The sequence below is a fragment of the Ambystoma mexicanum genome, chromosome 8, assembly GCF_040938575.1.
Source record: "Ambystoma mexicanum isolate Mex_15411 chromosome 8, UKY_AmexF1_1, whole genome shotgun sequence".
NCBI lineage: Eukaryota > Metazoa > Chordata > Amphibia > Caudata > Ambystomatidae > Ambystoma > Ambystoma mexicanum.
Genome location: NC_090929.1, coordinates 236,084,857 through 236,100,878, shown reverse-complemented (window position 1 = coordinate 236,100,878; position 16,022 = coordinate 236,084,857). Strand labels below are relative to the sequence as shown.

The following is a 16,022-nucleotide window of genomic DNA, read 5'->3' as shown; positions in this document are numbered from 1 at the left end:
TCGTGCCTGGGATATAGCCCTTGTAGGCTTACTTGTGGAATATGGACTAAATCTGGGCTTAGTCCTCGTAAGCCCACCGGTAAGAGGCTCCTGCTGCTTCGCTTCCCATGTGGTTCTGCAAAGAAGTGGAAAATTCACCATTGGTCCTACATCTCTCTCTGGGTTATATAGGGGCTGATCACTTCTGGGCCAATCGGAGATCTCTATCCAGCTAAGCCTTGATAAACCCCCCCCTTCCTTCCTTGAGGCCGTTCGCCATGATGCCTTCCACTCGCGTGCCGTGAGGTAAGGACTTTGGCGTGTACTTTCGTTTTCCTTGTTTGTGGGTTTTTTATATGTGCTGGCTAATCGCCATTCTTGCGGCAACTCGTAGGGTTTCTCCCCCCTTCCCTGAGCCGTGGCTGTGTGTCGGCAGGTCGTCCGAACAGCCCCCAGACGTTCTTTCCCTTTCTGCGTGTAGAGCAGCTGTTGGCCACATTCCTCATGGAGGCTGCGGTGTGCCGTCTGCATATACACTGGCCGTTCTTGCCGCGGTGCACAGGGAAGGTTCAGGCCGTGTCCTTCATTGCTTGGCTGTGTCCGAGTCACGGCCGCAGGTTTTCCTCTCCTCCCTTCCTCTCGGGTTGAGCAATTACTCGCAGTCCCCTCTGTTTCTAGTTGTGGAATGTGCAAGTTGCTCGCGTTAGGGTTTAGTGAAGCAGTGTCATTATCCGAGCTTAAGTCGGCACCCCACCACGTGTGTTCTCTTTTTCCTTGGTCTCCTCACACTTCACTCCCTCCGTCCCCCTGCCCCCCTTCTCAGGGTTCAAGCCGTCACATTCACTATATCTGAACAAGCTCTACTCAAATTGATGGAGACGTGCCGCCCCTTAGGCTCCCATCTTGCTCTGTGCCCAGCTAGAAATGTGAAACAATGGAGTTCTTCTGTAGTCTCTGACCTATGCCAAATCATTCATTACAAGCGGGTACAATTTCTCAGCAACTTAAAATTGCAGCTGTTTCCCATTTGCTGAAAAAGCCCTCCAGTTTTATGAGACGCTTGTATATCTGCACCTGTTGAGATTGCAACAATCAAAAGTTTTATTGTGCCTTTCTCCATGCCCACTCCTACGGGTTCATCCTTAATATTTGGAGGATTTTAGGATTTTCTTGCCATGTTGTTCTACGAGAAGAATATCGCCAGACAGACATTTTAAACATGCTTTTAACTAAAAGAACAGATTTATGGGTTTTAATTCAACCAAATTTTTTCTGTGTAATCTTATGAATTTTTGAATTTAGTAGAACATAAATTCGTTTTTTTTTTAATTTACTTACATTGTTTCTAACTAAACTAGTTCAAAGGATTTTACGAACAAACTGTCAAATATGTCAACATGAGAAATTTTAAGTATTGGCCCCTGTTGCTATCTGTCATTTTTACCTTCATTTTAAATTGGTTCTTAATCGGTACTAGCGTCCAAAACAATTTCACAATTTGGAGTCAATTGGTCCAAAGGAGGAAAATATGATTTCTTCTCTGGCAGAAGAAGCTATTGCAAATCTCTGAATTCAGAGGGTTAAAGAACTTCCACCAGTTTACTGCTGTGACTGTCTAAAACATCATCAGCAAACATGCATTTTTGGAATTGTTGTTCCTTCCCCCTGAAACTGATTTATAGTTGGTATTTTCTAAGTATGATTGCTTGATGCCCATGTCCTAGTCCAATCCTCCTTAGCAGTCGTGGTTTGACCCTGCTACAGAGGTTTGAAAGTGTTTCCAAGAAAATTAGCTACTTTCTTTTTTTAGTGCTTGTCCTGTCGGTTTTAATTGAACAATCCTTTTTATTTCCTATTTATTTTACTTGAAGCATATACATCAAAAAATGAAACCATCTAATTTAAATGAAATCGCATTTTTATTTTGTGTTTTCTATTAAACAAATATAGATTTTTAGCCACCCGGGCCATATGAATTGATGTGTATAAATGAACATTTTCCAGATTCCCAAAATCATCCGGTGTCCTACCTCCTGTCTTCTCCATAGGTCTGATTTAAATGTCTTTGTTTGGAAGGGTTAACAAGAAACATCGTTTGATAGGAGTAATGAGAATTCTTACAGGTCCAAGTTGGGCATGTCAATGGTGGTGACCACACCATGCGTACCTCTCTCAAGAACTACACAAGATTATTTTGTGCAGGCCAGGTTTCCTGAATGCAGTGAGAGACAATGTGTAGCATTGAAACCTGTTGAGGTTCAACTTGAGTGCATGGTTGCTGAATACATACAGTAGATGCATGTACCATCTCTTGGGATGTGCATTAGTGCCCAGGGATGGTTAATTAGGCCATCTACTGGAGCCATATATCCATTGAGCTGGAAAACCTTCTGTTTATGGATGTACTTCACTTGTAATCCTAATTCTCACATCATTGTTATTCAGATTTTCAGATAGGCTGCCTTTGAGCCATGGATAATCCATCTATAGATTCTTTAATTTCTATTATTTTCATTTAGTGCACACAGTGTTGTTTAAACTTGTGCACCAGTATCAGTTTACTTGTGCCATTAAGGGTTTCATATGTTCAGTTATTCTAATTTGATAAGTCTTCTGCAGGCCAGGGATATCAAATTCAGTGAAAAAAGTAGATTTTAACGATTATGAATTAAAGAGCAGTTCACCGTAAAACATCAGCTGTTGCCTGGAATTAGTGCAGTGCTTGTATACTTTCTTGTTTGACCAACTTGATTTGTCTTGATCTGTTGATGCTTTCCTTTTGTGATTTTCCCCATCCATTTTTATGCAGCTGATGTAGAGTGGAAAGTCGCTTTTTTCATTTTTTCATGTTTATTCACGATTAACACGAATGAGTAGGTTGGGGCAGCTTAACACAGATTAGTAGGTTGGGCCAAATGGAAACTAAGACAGAAACAGATGTAGCAGTTTTTTCCTTGGGTTCTTGCGCAGAAGCACTTTTTTGCTTCTAATCCTTGTACACAGTTACAAATAATCCAGGCTTTTTGGCAAGTCTGCCATAGCCAGTTCAGCAATGTCACCCACAAATTCAAATTGATCTGAATGGCAAAAAGTATGTTGCATGCCAACATGATTGACTGATTTGCTTGTTATTCGTTTTTGCTATTGTCAGAAACTGAAAGACGACCTATTTCACTGGTGGCCCTTTAGGGACACACCCCTGCATCCCTCCCAAAGCCCTTAAGAAATGACTGATGATCGACTGCTTGTCATGGTTGTGAGATAGGCATGATTTCACAAGGCAGACAGATACAAATGAACAGTTTAAAAAACCTTTATTTAACTTTAACAGGGATTGGAGACTTCCTATTTTACCCTGTCTCTATAATGGGAGTAGTCTCGACCATGAAATTAAACTAAAGGATGTCAAAGTCGGTCTGTCAAAATAATAAAGGTGTCTGTGTCAAACCCAATCTTGCCCTCACTTAATTCTACAATGATAATATGTAAAGGATTTGGTCTTAACAAGAGTGAGTCAAATAATATCAGGATGGCAATGGAGTTCAATAACACTCCCTTCCCCAAGCTTTTGTAATTCATTAGGAGCTTGGGTGGCTAGTTCAAACAGTTCAATGAGGCACAGTTCTTGCAGGCTTCCTTTACCTTGCTCAGAATTCACACAGTTCATCAGCATAGAGTTGGCTCAGGCTTCCCTCGCCTGATTCAGCATCAACGAAAGAAAATGGGGTACCCTTCCCCAACAGTTCAACAATCCTTCAATGGTTTACGTGACAGAGACTTTCGCAAACGCACAGTATTCACTAGCGCTGTGTGGGACCACTCTGTCGGTGAGGCTTTCACACAATCGTGCCCTTGGCACCTCTTTACTTCATAGTACAGTAACAGACATTCGCAAACGCACAGTATATTGCTCGGCCGTGTGCAGGACCACTCTGTTACTGAGGCCGTTCATACAGTTCATGCTCCTCGTATTATATTTAACTTGGTCATGCCCCGGCACTGTTTTTCACATTCTTCACTTTGGCGATCCCAGACCCTCTTTTTGATTCTCATAACAGGTCCCAGACTCACTTCTTAACTCCACAAATATAACGGTTCTCATTTCACTTTAGCTCGTGCTTCCAGCCCTCTGTAATTCACAATCTCGAAAATCTCTTTACTCGTGTAAACATGCATGCGGCATCGCATTCACTTTGTTTATCATCACACTCTTTCAACAATGGACAATTTAAGCATTCATCTTCATTGCGTCTCTCGCCATATATGCCTGTCCTCGCTTTTCAACATTGTATTTCATTCGCACCTCGCGACTTTCACAAACAGGGCTCCCTTCTGCTTGGAACTCGCTGGCTGTGTTTTCTTTACTGCTTGATGCTTGTCGAGGTCAGGGTCTTCTCCACTGCCCCTCCGACACTCCCGGCCTTCTTGCAGCCCGGGGGGGAGGGGACGAGCACCTTTACCAGGCTTCCTCTTTGGAGTATGTTTCCTTGAGCGACCCCCCCCCCTTCTGACTCCTTGTAGACAATGCTGCCTCGCCATGCTTTCTGCAGCCTTTTCACCTCGCAGGCCCTCAGCGTTTCAGTGCTTCGTTCTCCACTGACAGATTTCGAGGTACATAGGCGACCTAGTTTGTATGCCTAATCGAACTCCAACTCGTGTACCTTCTTGATCTCCAACTCGCTCACTGTGCCTCTATGTTCCACCTCTTATACTCTAGGTAGCCGTCAATGCCTTTCAGGTGTGTGTGATTATAACCAAGTGCCTGACCCTGCCTGGCCTCATTACCGGGACAGGACCATTGCATATTACATGGGGTAATCTTCCCAATCTCAGTCTTCCTCGTCTCAGTAGTTGGCTGACACCGAATGGAGGGGAAAAATGGGAGTTGTAGTATCCCACAAAGGTAGAGGGAATATGGGGCAAACTATTGTCGGGAAATGGGGGATACCATGTCTCGTATTCCAGTGTTTCTTCCCCACTCCTCAAGGGCCCCCTACCGAGGTGATCCTCCCTCGCTTCTCCACCCAGAGGGTCCGGATCCAAAAGTGATGGCCTTTCCCTGGCCACCTTAAGAGGATCCAGGGGGGAGTAGGAGTGAGGATACCCTCAGGTTTCTCATATACACTGTACAAGATATCTGTGTAATTTTACTATCTTAAAATATTAAAAAGTTTGAAGGAGCTGGATCTCAAACCTCAACTTTCATTCAATTTATAGGTTACTATGTTTAGTACTTTTTTGAAGTAAGGGTGCAAATGACTGCACCTTGTAAGATTGTGTTAGTCAAGAATGTCAGCTGATATTGTAACAATGATTGCAGATTAATCTTTATTTCAGATATTTAGCACCTTTCGGGCATGGCATCCTAGAAATGGTATGGTCCAGCGATGTTTTTGTAGGCCATTTTGTGTGTATCTTGTTCTGCTCTGAATAACTGCCTCTTGCAGAGTGGGTGTTGTTTGCTTAAAAGAAAGCAGACGTTTAATGGTAAGGTTAGAGATTATTTCTGTTTTTATTTGCTTGGTTTAGTTTTAACTCGCTACATTGTTTGCCTTGCTTTAAGATCCAATCAATTTTTAAGATATTTTGCTTTTAGTTCAGTGGTGTTCCCAGATAAGCTCCAGTTAAGCAGCTAATGGTGGCTGCATCTTTCTCGAACATTATGGAAGCTGAAGCCGCTGCAGCAGAAGTCTTTTCTTTGTTATCGCCTCTCCGAGGACATTGTTATATATTTACTATCCAGTTGGATGGCTGCATGAATGGGCTTCAGAAGCCTGATCTGACCCATAGGACTTGTTTGACACCCCTGACTTGGAACAACGATGGATTCCATCTTGAGCATAGCACACTTCCTACAACCTTTTATGACACTTGAGTGCAATTTCCTCCTGTTTAAGCCAGCAAGTTGCTCCTTTCTTGGGTGTATTTCTTTAATTTTCAAACACTTTCGGGATGGTGATTCTAGCTATATCCTACTGTGGTCTCTTCTGGGTTATATACCAGTGGTGCCAAATCCTTTGGATATAGATGGCAACTGTCCAGCATCGCTAGTGTATACAGCTTTTACATAGCACCGGCCTAGGTGGCAAGCAATGAAACCGGGCACAGCTGTACACTTCATGACAAGCTTTGTGAACTTTGACCATTTGACTTGTCACGATTGATCAATTCTGTGCATTTCAATTTATTTTATTGCTCCTCAACTTTGTCATTTCTATCCATAAAATTGAACTAAACTGTAATGTGTATTCCTCTTAAAAGGCTTGAGCACAAAATAAGACATTTTGAGTGTTGCATCAGATTACCAAAATGTTTTCTCTAAATGGGATTAATTTTGAACCCATTTCATTAGTGCAACTGTTGCCCATATCCTGTTTTGGGAGCCACCAGGTAGTCTAGCCATCCTGCTGATCTGAATCCTATCCTCCTTAAGAGGACCGGTCCACTAGGTAAAATTACCTTATTTCCTTGCAAGAGGAGCATTCTTGTCCTTCCAGTTTGTAAAGAAAGGCATAGTCTTAAATATGTGAAATTATCAATTCATGAATCTGACCAATGTGTATTACCTGTATCTCTTTTTCTCAGTCCTACAATAAATCATGGACTGGTTAGAAACTCAACACCACAGAAAACCTGAAAGGCACAAGTACTTAATCGGAAGCAAGGACTGCAATGACATTCTTATGAGCGTATTATGTCATGGTATTTGTTAATTGACGAAAGTGAAAAAACAGATTACATGCTTTAAACTAAAAGCATGCAGTACAAAAATGCATTTGAAACCACAGAGAAAAGGTGGAAACACAATCTTTTCGGGGAGCTAGGAGCCATTTATCTTCTGCTTATAACCTAGAAGAACCTGGTTAGCTTGGCGCCAACAGCTACCAGGAGCTACTTTTGGCTCCCCATGCAAACAGATGACGAACAAATACACCTATGTGAATTTAACTCTATGCATATGGGACAATCTGTAAATAAGCAGTAGGACACATCTATATGGCATTTAAAGCATGAAGAGTCATAACAATAAGCAAAATGTTAACTTTGCATTTTACGTTGAAGTTAGATTTGTAGAACACAATGTACTAGCTCCTGGTTCCCCGGTGGTAGCTCCTGCTCACTGGTTAATTCAGGATACCCAGCGGCTGCTTTTAACTGCTACTTATCTAATCTTAATTTTGACCCCTGCTGATTGTAATTGTATAGCTTATGAATCTGAAGTTCTTAAGGTGTTTACATGGTTTTATTCTGTTTTTTGCTGGGGAATTGGCTCAAATGTTCTGTTGTCTGGTGGATTTTCAGAAGCTGAGGAAGAAATCTTTAGCCCTCAGTGGAGTGGTGCGGTACTGCATGTTCATTTTGCTGGCCCCTTGCAGTTTAATGATGCAGTACCAAAATCCATGACTAGTTTGTCCTCCCTCCTTTATACTTTTTAAATAAAGAAAACAGATGGCAAGATAACTTCTCCATACTTCCAAAGGAATGTCCCTAATGTGACTTGTTTTGTTGCACTCCTTTAGCCTCCACTAGTGCTTACAAGATCAAGGCTGTCAATCATATCTGACCTCACATATTTGTAAATCCCAAATGTGGGTCTATTATTTCTGCTTAAACAAGTTTGAAATGTAATGCTGGCCAGAGCTTCTAGTATTACCAACATGGCTTTGCATCAGTGGGAATTTCTTTGTCTGATGGTCATGAGTCAAAATGCACATCTGCTATATGAATTAATCATTGGGTAGATCTTCATTATAATCCCATCAGAGAAGCTGCATACTTGTCCATTTTACTCACTAAAATTAGTCAAATACGCCCAAGAAAATAAAAGTTTGAGTGACCTGTAAATGTCATCCCCCGTATTACACCTACAGTGCTATGTTGATGTGTTTAGAGCAGAGGAATGAACCATACCTACCACACAAAGGTGTTTAACTACTTTGTAACCTGACCTGGGAGGGCCTATTGGATTTACATCTGATAATTACTGGAAACAAAGTATGGGTTAAAATAAAATACTATGTTTTTTAAAGCAATTAACATTTATTTTGTCTTGCTTGCTCCCATAAAAAATTCTTTCAATCCCAACTTCCAAAGGTAAGGACTACAATAATCCCCTCAAAAAGTTTACCTGGATCCCTCATTCTAAACTTTTCATGGAGATTAAAGTAGGCTGATCCCGCCACCATTTTTTTGCTTCTGTTGGTGCCATGGAAGAGGTTTTTGAGAATCAACATCCGTGACCATGCATTAAAGATCTTTCCTACATTGCTGTGGCTGGTGTTACCTGATTCTTCCGACGATTAACACCCGCCAAATATAACTTTTATTTTTTGTCACTGTAAATTACCAGCATTCATTCTCTATCACTCACCCGCCCTCAACCCTCCATCAATACATTCTTGGGGCTCCTGTAATTTGATGAGAGGTACTGAGGAGCAGCGTAGATGCACCACTCTAATGAACACCCAGAAATACTAGAGCTTCCCTTATCTTCTTTAGATTTCCTTTAGTCTGAGAATGTGCTACTATGAGTTGTGGGTGGGTGGAATTAATAACGCCCAGATAAATCTAGGCTTTGGAGAATTGCTTTGATCTAGTGCTGCAGAATATGAGAGGGGTCTGGGAGAGAAACGGGAACACAGTAAGGTCATGGCAAGCTCAGGCTTTATTCAAGTGGAAATGCTCCTTCACTAGTGGTACATGTTTAAAGCTAGAAATGCCAGACTCGTGTTTTGGCATGTATGAGTACGCACCACGCTAGAATGATTTGTTATAGAAATGTGCACAGCTTTTCTATCAGCGGGTTTGTCACTTCTACCAAAATATTTTGCCACCTTCTATTCGAAGTCTCTCCTTCCTCCCAATTCGCCCATATGATTTGCTTTGTGCTGTTTGCTATCTGTGTCCTACATCTTTTTTCTTTTCTGATACAGGAAGCTGAGCAAGCAATACATTGTTTGAACGGAAAGCTGGCTCTCTCGAAAAAGTTAGTAGTACGATGGGCACATGCACAAATTAAGGTAAATATATCTAGTGCACTTGTGAGGCCTGGTTGATTAGGTCCCAAATTCATTTTCCTCCCACCTGGATTAGATTTGTCATCTGAAAGTGACGGTGATGATGCATTATTACTTTGTCCATATGGCCGTGTTTCATAATGGGTTTTGAGGTGTGACTGTGGCACATAATACAGCCTGTAATCTTTCTCTTACCATTTTATCTTCTGTGGCTCATCCTGAATGTTTGAGGCGCTCATGATTAAGACTGGGTGGAGTTGTCTGCCAAGAAGTGTAAATGGTTGAATTCAACCTTGGTCAACCTCCATGGGAAAATTCATAACATTTAGCAGGGATGGTAGCTCGGGAGCAGCAGGTGTTCGATTTCCCGGTAAAGCTCTTAAATGTTGGAGTCTTGCACGAAGTGGCATGTAAATCAACGAGAAAAATAAATGTATGGGGTAGAATTATTCTCCGCTATGCAAGGATGCAGTGTACTTGAACAGGTGCAGAAATTGTGGAATTTTACCCATTTGTCTTGGGTGTATTCTATGCAATGTCTAGCCTGTTTTTCAAAGTTGTTTGGTATTGTTCAGAATGGTAGGAAGTAATTCTCCTTCCTGCTCATGGATGCAGAAAAGAGTGAATTATCATTGCTAATTGTGTTGATTTTATCACAACTGATAATGTACCTTCGTTCACGGATCTATTTTAAATTTGTGGTTTCTCTTTTTGATCTGTGCATTGTGTACGTATACCAATGAACGGCATTGCATTCACTATTGTAATGTGGGGTAAAATGTCAAGGTCGGTTTTCCAAGCCATTTAAATCAAAGAACTAATAATTCGCATTCTGATGTGCATTATAAACATTGGTAGTGCATTTCTTAGTCATTCCTCTCCACACAATATCTAATATGAACAATAACAGCACATTTCTCTATGCAAACACATTTTACAGAAATATGAAGACTGCATAGCTAAACCAGTCCAGCTGGAAGAAATCAAATAAACCGTAGATTCTGTGTGTGTATTTAATTATTCTAGTTCAAGAACATAAACTTTATTTCCAATGGTATTGAGGAAATGCTGTGCTTATGCTGCGTGGAAAAAGTTTTCGGAACTAAGTAAAAGCAAAATTAATGCTTTTGCAAAATTCCTAAAATATAACCAATTTAAAATGTTTGCTTTTCTTCTAGTTCAAGCAAGTGTATTGCTCAAAATGGAACACATATATTCAAAGCACACCAAAAGCTAGCTTTGCTTTTGCGATCTACTGCGTAGGCGGCTGCATGTTCTCTTCACCAAACTCTGCTGTCTTGCCGATTTAAACCCCCTCTAACAGTCTGCCTGCACCTGTTCAAGACTAATTCTCACAATGTACAATACACTACATGGTGCCAGTAAGTACCTATCAAACCCATTGCCTCACCCAATATGTGTCCTACAGTCAAGCATCACCTTGATCTTCATTGGAAATCCTGCCGGAGACCCAACGCGTGCTTGCTCTGCTCCTGGCTACGATTGTTAGACCCTCCTTTTGAAGTAACATGGCAATCCTAATGTGTGGTATTTGCTTTACAGCTGCACTCATGCTCTCTAACAAATCGCCACGATATCTTCAATTCTCCAAGCCTACAGTATCCTTTCCAATAATCACTTTGCTAACACACTGAACCACCTCCTTCAAAGCTGATAGTCTGTGATTTTAAATATATTGTTGTATTGGACTTCTCAATACGCAAATATATTTACTCCACCCTTGGATTAATAGATCCCATATATTTGCAAATATGCCCCTATTTTTTTCATCTAATCCGACAGTTGCGTTAGTGGCAGACCCCATGCTGCTAGCCTGATCATGCCACTTGCAGGTCCATTTCTCCATTTGTGTTTTCATTTTATATTAAAAATCATGGGCTCCATGCACAACCTATACGAACCAGTGGCGCTTGCTGATCTTTTCTCACAGCCTCCCCTCCCCCATCAAATTAGCTCTTAGCTTTTAACATTGTTCACCGCTGCTTGAGCTGTGAACAGACATGCTCCACTCTCAATGCCAGAGAGCCGAAATGTTTTAGCCTGATTTTGATCTCATCAAAAATGTGCTTGCTTTCGACTTTTAATAGAGACTCATCTCAATCTCTGGATAAACTGCATTCTTTCCAGTTTTAAAATGTACTGCTCAATGTTTCTCTCTGGAGTTCTACCTTCACTGGAACTTTACCACCATCCCTGTTGCTGCCTCCAGCAGAATCCTTGCCCCGATGCTGCCTACTGAAGACCCCAGAGACTGCCTTCTTATGGCTTCTCTGTAGCTGACACCATTAATCATTTGACCTGAGCCATCCTAAATAGTGACCACCTCTATCGCTACGGTTGCCTTACCATCTTTTGTACCTGGTCATATCTCCTGATTCGGGAGGATAGCTCAGCAGCAACGTGCTCGCCTTGGAAGCAAGACGACACGAAGCAACACAGGTTCGATCCCCGGGTCTGCGCTTAGAAACCTCTGGGTATTAAGCGCGTTATAAATAACCTATCATAAGTCTGGAATGGATGTGTGGACATGGCCAGTCAATCTATTTGTTTGGCCCGTAGTAATCTAGGCTCCTACTTTGGCATTGTGGCTAATTTAGATGTTTTCTATATTTTTTATTCAGGTTTTTATTGTTTCTGCATGTTCTAGCTCTTTGTCCACTTTTGCATCATGTTTTACTGTATTTACACTCTCCCAGCACTCAGGTGCCCATAAAGGCTGTGAGAAGATCAAAGTTATGGGGCAATGGAGAAACTGAAGGCAGTGTACCACGAAATGGGCCCTGTAGGTGGAATACATGGGATCCTGTAGACTCATTACTATGTTGTCTGTGGCATCCCAAAATTCCCACCATGGTCCGTACGGGTGGGGGATGAATGTGCAAACAGGAAGAGAAAATCATGGTGAATTAAAGATCCCTGCTCGTGGGGCCATGGATAACATTTATGGAAGGCAAAGAGGTGATGGCTGGAAGGTTTAGAATTACTCTTAACCTCTGGCATTGCTCTGGGCAACCCTCCAGACCATCGTTCTCATCTGCCAAACCATTACAAAAGGGGAAAGACCATATGCAAACCTGGGACCCACCCTAAAAGGGGGCAGTCCAGCCAGAACTGCTTGGTCACATCCCCTCTGCACGAGGCCAGATGCATCCCCAAACATGTTTCGGCCTCGTGGGGCCTCATCAATGAGGAGAAGCTTGGGTCTCTAGGCCCAGCAGGCCAGGCAAGGGACCCACATCTGGGCATACCCGTCCCACTTGGGGTGACTACAGCAAAACAAAAGAGGTGATGGCTGGAAGGTTTCAAATTAATCTTAACCTCTTCCCGGTTCCAACTGTGTGTCGTAGAGTTCCAAGTAATATGTGCAGAGAGCCGAGCATATGTCAGCTTTAGTGTACAGAGGATCCATCCTCTTAACAATGTAGTCCACCATTCTCTTCTGTTCCACATTTTTTTAAGCCTAACTGCTAGAAGCTGAACGCTATCTTCTAATCCTAATATGCTTGTCTAGTATAAATAAAATGCATCTCTGCTTTTTCTGCCATTACATTTGACTCTCAACAGAACAAATTGGCTTTTTTGCTTGGATCTCTTTTTTAATCTTCTCTATCCTTAGAATTAATGTTTATCTTATCCCTTTACTTAAGATGTATTGTATGCTTCTATGTTTCTGCAAAATGAATAATCTTCACTCTAATAAATGCCTTGGGGGGCATCTGAGAACACTAAGTAATCTCCCACTGAAAAAACATATACCTCCCTGTACTTGGTGAAGGTTGTCTCTATTTTTTTTCAAGGAATGCTTCATCTGATAACTGGACATGATTCAGTTCCAGGGCTCGGCCCACACAATGGTCAGAAAAGTCCAACTGTAAGACTGTGATCTAAAATCGCAATTTCTCCTGTACCTGGTTACAGAACCAAGTCCAACGTGTTGCGAGAGGGTCATAAAGAAATCTGTGCCTGAATGGGAACAATGAATATTAAAGAAAAAAGTATAATCACTATTCAGTGAGTTACAGACCCGTCAAGGATGTTTAATATTCAAAGAATTTTTAAAGAACAGCTAATCCATACTGTATGGTTCAGTACTAAAATGTCCTGTTCTGTTGAGTCTTGGATCCTAAACTATGTTGAGGTTCCCACCTAATGTGAATAATTCCCCGGACAGTTTAGAGAGCCTGTCATCTAACGTGTGGATGAATTTACTCTCCCCATCGTTAGATGCAGAGACTTGCCCAATACCACTAGCTTACCCTCAATACTCCAGTCTGCTATGACAAAGCGATGTTCATTGTTCACAATGCGACCAATGGAGCATCACATGTTTTTTGTAAATAGGATATTAACCCTCTTAGACGGTGAAAGGAAGCAGCTTCAGATCTGTGTACATTTTGTCTAGAAAAGGTCTCTTACAATAAAATGGCCTTGCCTAATCCCCTTATGTAGTTCAAGACCAACCTAATCTGGGCTTTTCAATCCCTTTGTGTTTTACGATTGTATCCTTACCCCTCAACCTATATTGTCCATTATTGATCCCCTTTGGGACAGGTCACCTTGAGCCTAGCCATACATGTAAGCAGTTTGAAGCCCAATTTTAGAATAAGGATCAAAGCCTTGTACAGTTCACACAACAAACAGTGCCAATATTGTGCTCCTCTGTGTATCTAGGGCTCTTAATGGAGCCGAGTGAAAGCTATATGCTGGTAAAAAGTAAGGCCTCTGCGGTATCACCGTGCAAAACTAGTAGTGTCACTTGCGGGCAACAAATTGGCTACAATTGACTATCTCTCTCTCGCCTTCCAATTGAGGAGCTGGATTAGGTTGAGCCAGTTAGCAGGATATTGTGGTTGCCAATGTGGGGTTGGCGGCCACCTAGGAGAAGACCTAAGATCACGCTGAGGTGGACGAGGCCACTCTTAAATGCATCAGACAATGAACTGCGAGTGGCTAGTCAAGCAAAATTACCATTGATGAGACTGGTGGCTGTGGCACAAAGTCGAGTAGGAGTTGTGCATTATTGTCAGGGACGGGAGTGGCTTAGGTGGAATACCACAATTTTACCCACTAAGAATTTAAGAGAATCCGTAATCCAAGTAGCTCCATGAGGGGTGCCAAGGGAGCAACTTGTCCAAGACACGACTGTAACAAATGTTTTGGTGGGCAGTGTGAATGCATTATGAAGCAAGACACCGGCAGCAAATTCAAAGTTCAAAATAAAATGTTTTATTCACTCAAATGTCAGGATGGTTAAAGGCTTAACTTGCCCTATGCTAAGGTGGGATTTCCCTACCTGAACAAAACTAAGGAAATTCTGAGTCGGAAAGTTCAACTTAAAATTCTGTCTATGTCCAAAAGCTATTCTTCCCCTTACAACTAAAGCTAAACAATGTTTAGGGATATCAACAATACAATAAATAGTGATCAAAACAAAGTTCTGAGCTGAATCTTTTTCTTCAATATTCATTAGCAAACCACTTGCAAGTCAATGATCTTGAATACAAAATAGTTGTGTTTTCTAGAGGATATAAGTTCAAAACCATGCCATGGAACATTGGAAATAACTGAATACACTGAGATGTTTATCTGAGATATTTGGGATACCATCTTATTAATTTATCGTCCTAAGTATGTGGAAGACCTCCTTGTTAGAAAAGCTTCGACCTTTGACAGCACATATGAAATGTCTTTATGCAAGGTTGTGTACATTTTCGCTACTCCCACTTTTAAATTATTAGCTGATGAAGATTGAGCCCATATTACTGTATGGCCTAGATATGTGTTTAGTTGACTTGGGTGATTACTTGAATTATCTACACGGTCAGGTCTGGAAAGAGGTAGTCTGTCTTGCCAAATGCTATTATAAGGCATGAAGTTAGACTGATCTCTTTGCACGCTAGATATCGCTGGAGGCAACTTTCTAACTTTGCTAAATTTGCAGTAGCTCCATGTAATTCCCTATATGTGGTTTCGGGCTCAATGAGGAAAGATGCCTGTTCCATTTCAGTGAATGCATACAGACAGAAGATGCTTTCACTCTTCAATGAAATTGATTCCACCAAAGAAGAACTCCTTAATCGTCCCTGTAATGTTAAAAACTCTTTAGATTCACAGGATAAAACGTCAACTTCGTACCTACCTAAAATGCTTCCCATGCAACAAAGCACAATCAACTTACAGGCAATTTTGCCTAAATCAGTTTGCTAGAGAACGTACTAAAATTGGGCCTCTTTTAAGGATTCAGACTTCTGCCGATTCTCCAAAAAACGAAATGTGTTCAAACATTGGATAATTGACTGTCCTTATTTTAGTCACATCCGAAATACATTTTGAGCGTGATCATGCTCAAAACCTCTCCTAGTCTAGACTGATGTGGGGTGAGAACATTTATTTATTTATTTTATTTATTTATTTATTTGGATTTATAAAGCACCCAGCTGCCCTGAGGCATCGTAGCGCTGTTAACAGAATATTCAAACTTAGTACAGTTAGCGACCTTAGTTCATGGTTACAGGGAATGTGACGCTGTAAAACATATTAAACCTAGTACAGGTTAGCAGTCCGTGGTTCAGTGTTACAAGGGATAACAAGAGCAGTTGGGCGGAGCGGCAAGCAGAGGCATTTGAGAGTTAGTTCAACAGCCTTGTTTTCAGTGATTTCCTGAATGTGGAGAGGGATTGTTCGCTTCTTAGATTGGGCGGTAGCGAGTTCTATGCTTTAGGGGCTAGAAATTCAAAGCTGGAACCACCAGCTTTCACTCTGTTAAATGTTGGGATTGAGAGTTGGTGTATGTATTTGTTGCGTTTTGGCCTGTTGATTGGTGCTTGGTGTATTCTTTCCACTAGGTATGCTGTTGCGGTTTGGGTGATGCATCCTATCTCATTGCTTTGATCCCATCTCTATATCGTTTTCTTAATTTTATCGAGTCTAGAATTATGTAATTGATTTAGGATTTCATTAATGGATTTCTTATCTTTTCACTTTCATGCTTTTATTGTTGATCAA

At 41.4% G+C, this 16,022-nt stretch overlaps 1 protein-coding gene across 2 annotated transcripts in view; it reads left to right on the top strand.

The window, feature by feature from the left end:
- RBM18 (RNA binding motif protein 18) overlaps positions 1-16,022 on the top strand; it is a 320,439-nt gene that overhangs the window by 157,073 nt on the left and 147,344 nt on the right. For both annotated transcript variants that reach the window (XM_069609659.1, XM_069609660.1), the window contains exon 4: positions 8,913-8,999. In XM_069609659.1, the coding sequence (XP_069465760.1) occupies positions 8,913-8,999 (87 nt within the window). The remainder of the gene's footprint in view (positions 1-8,912; positions 9,000-16,022) is intronic.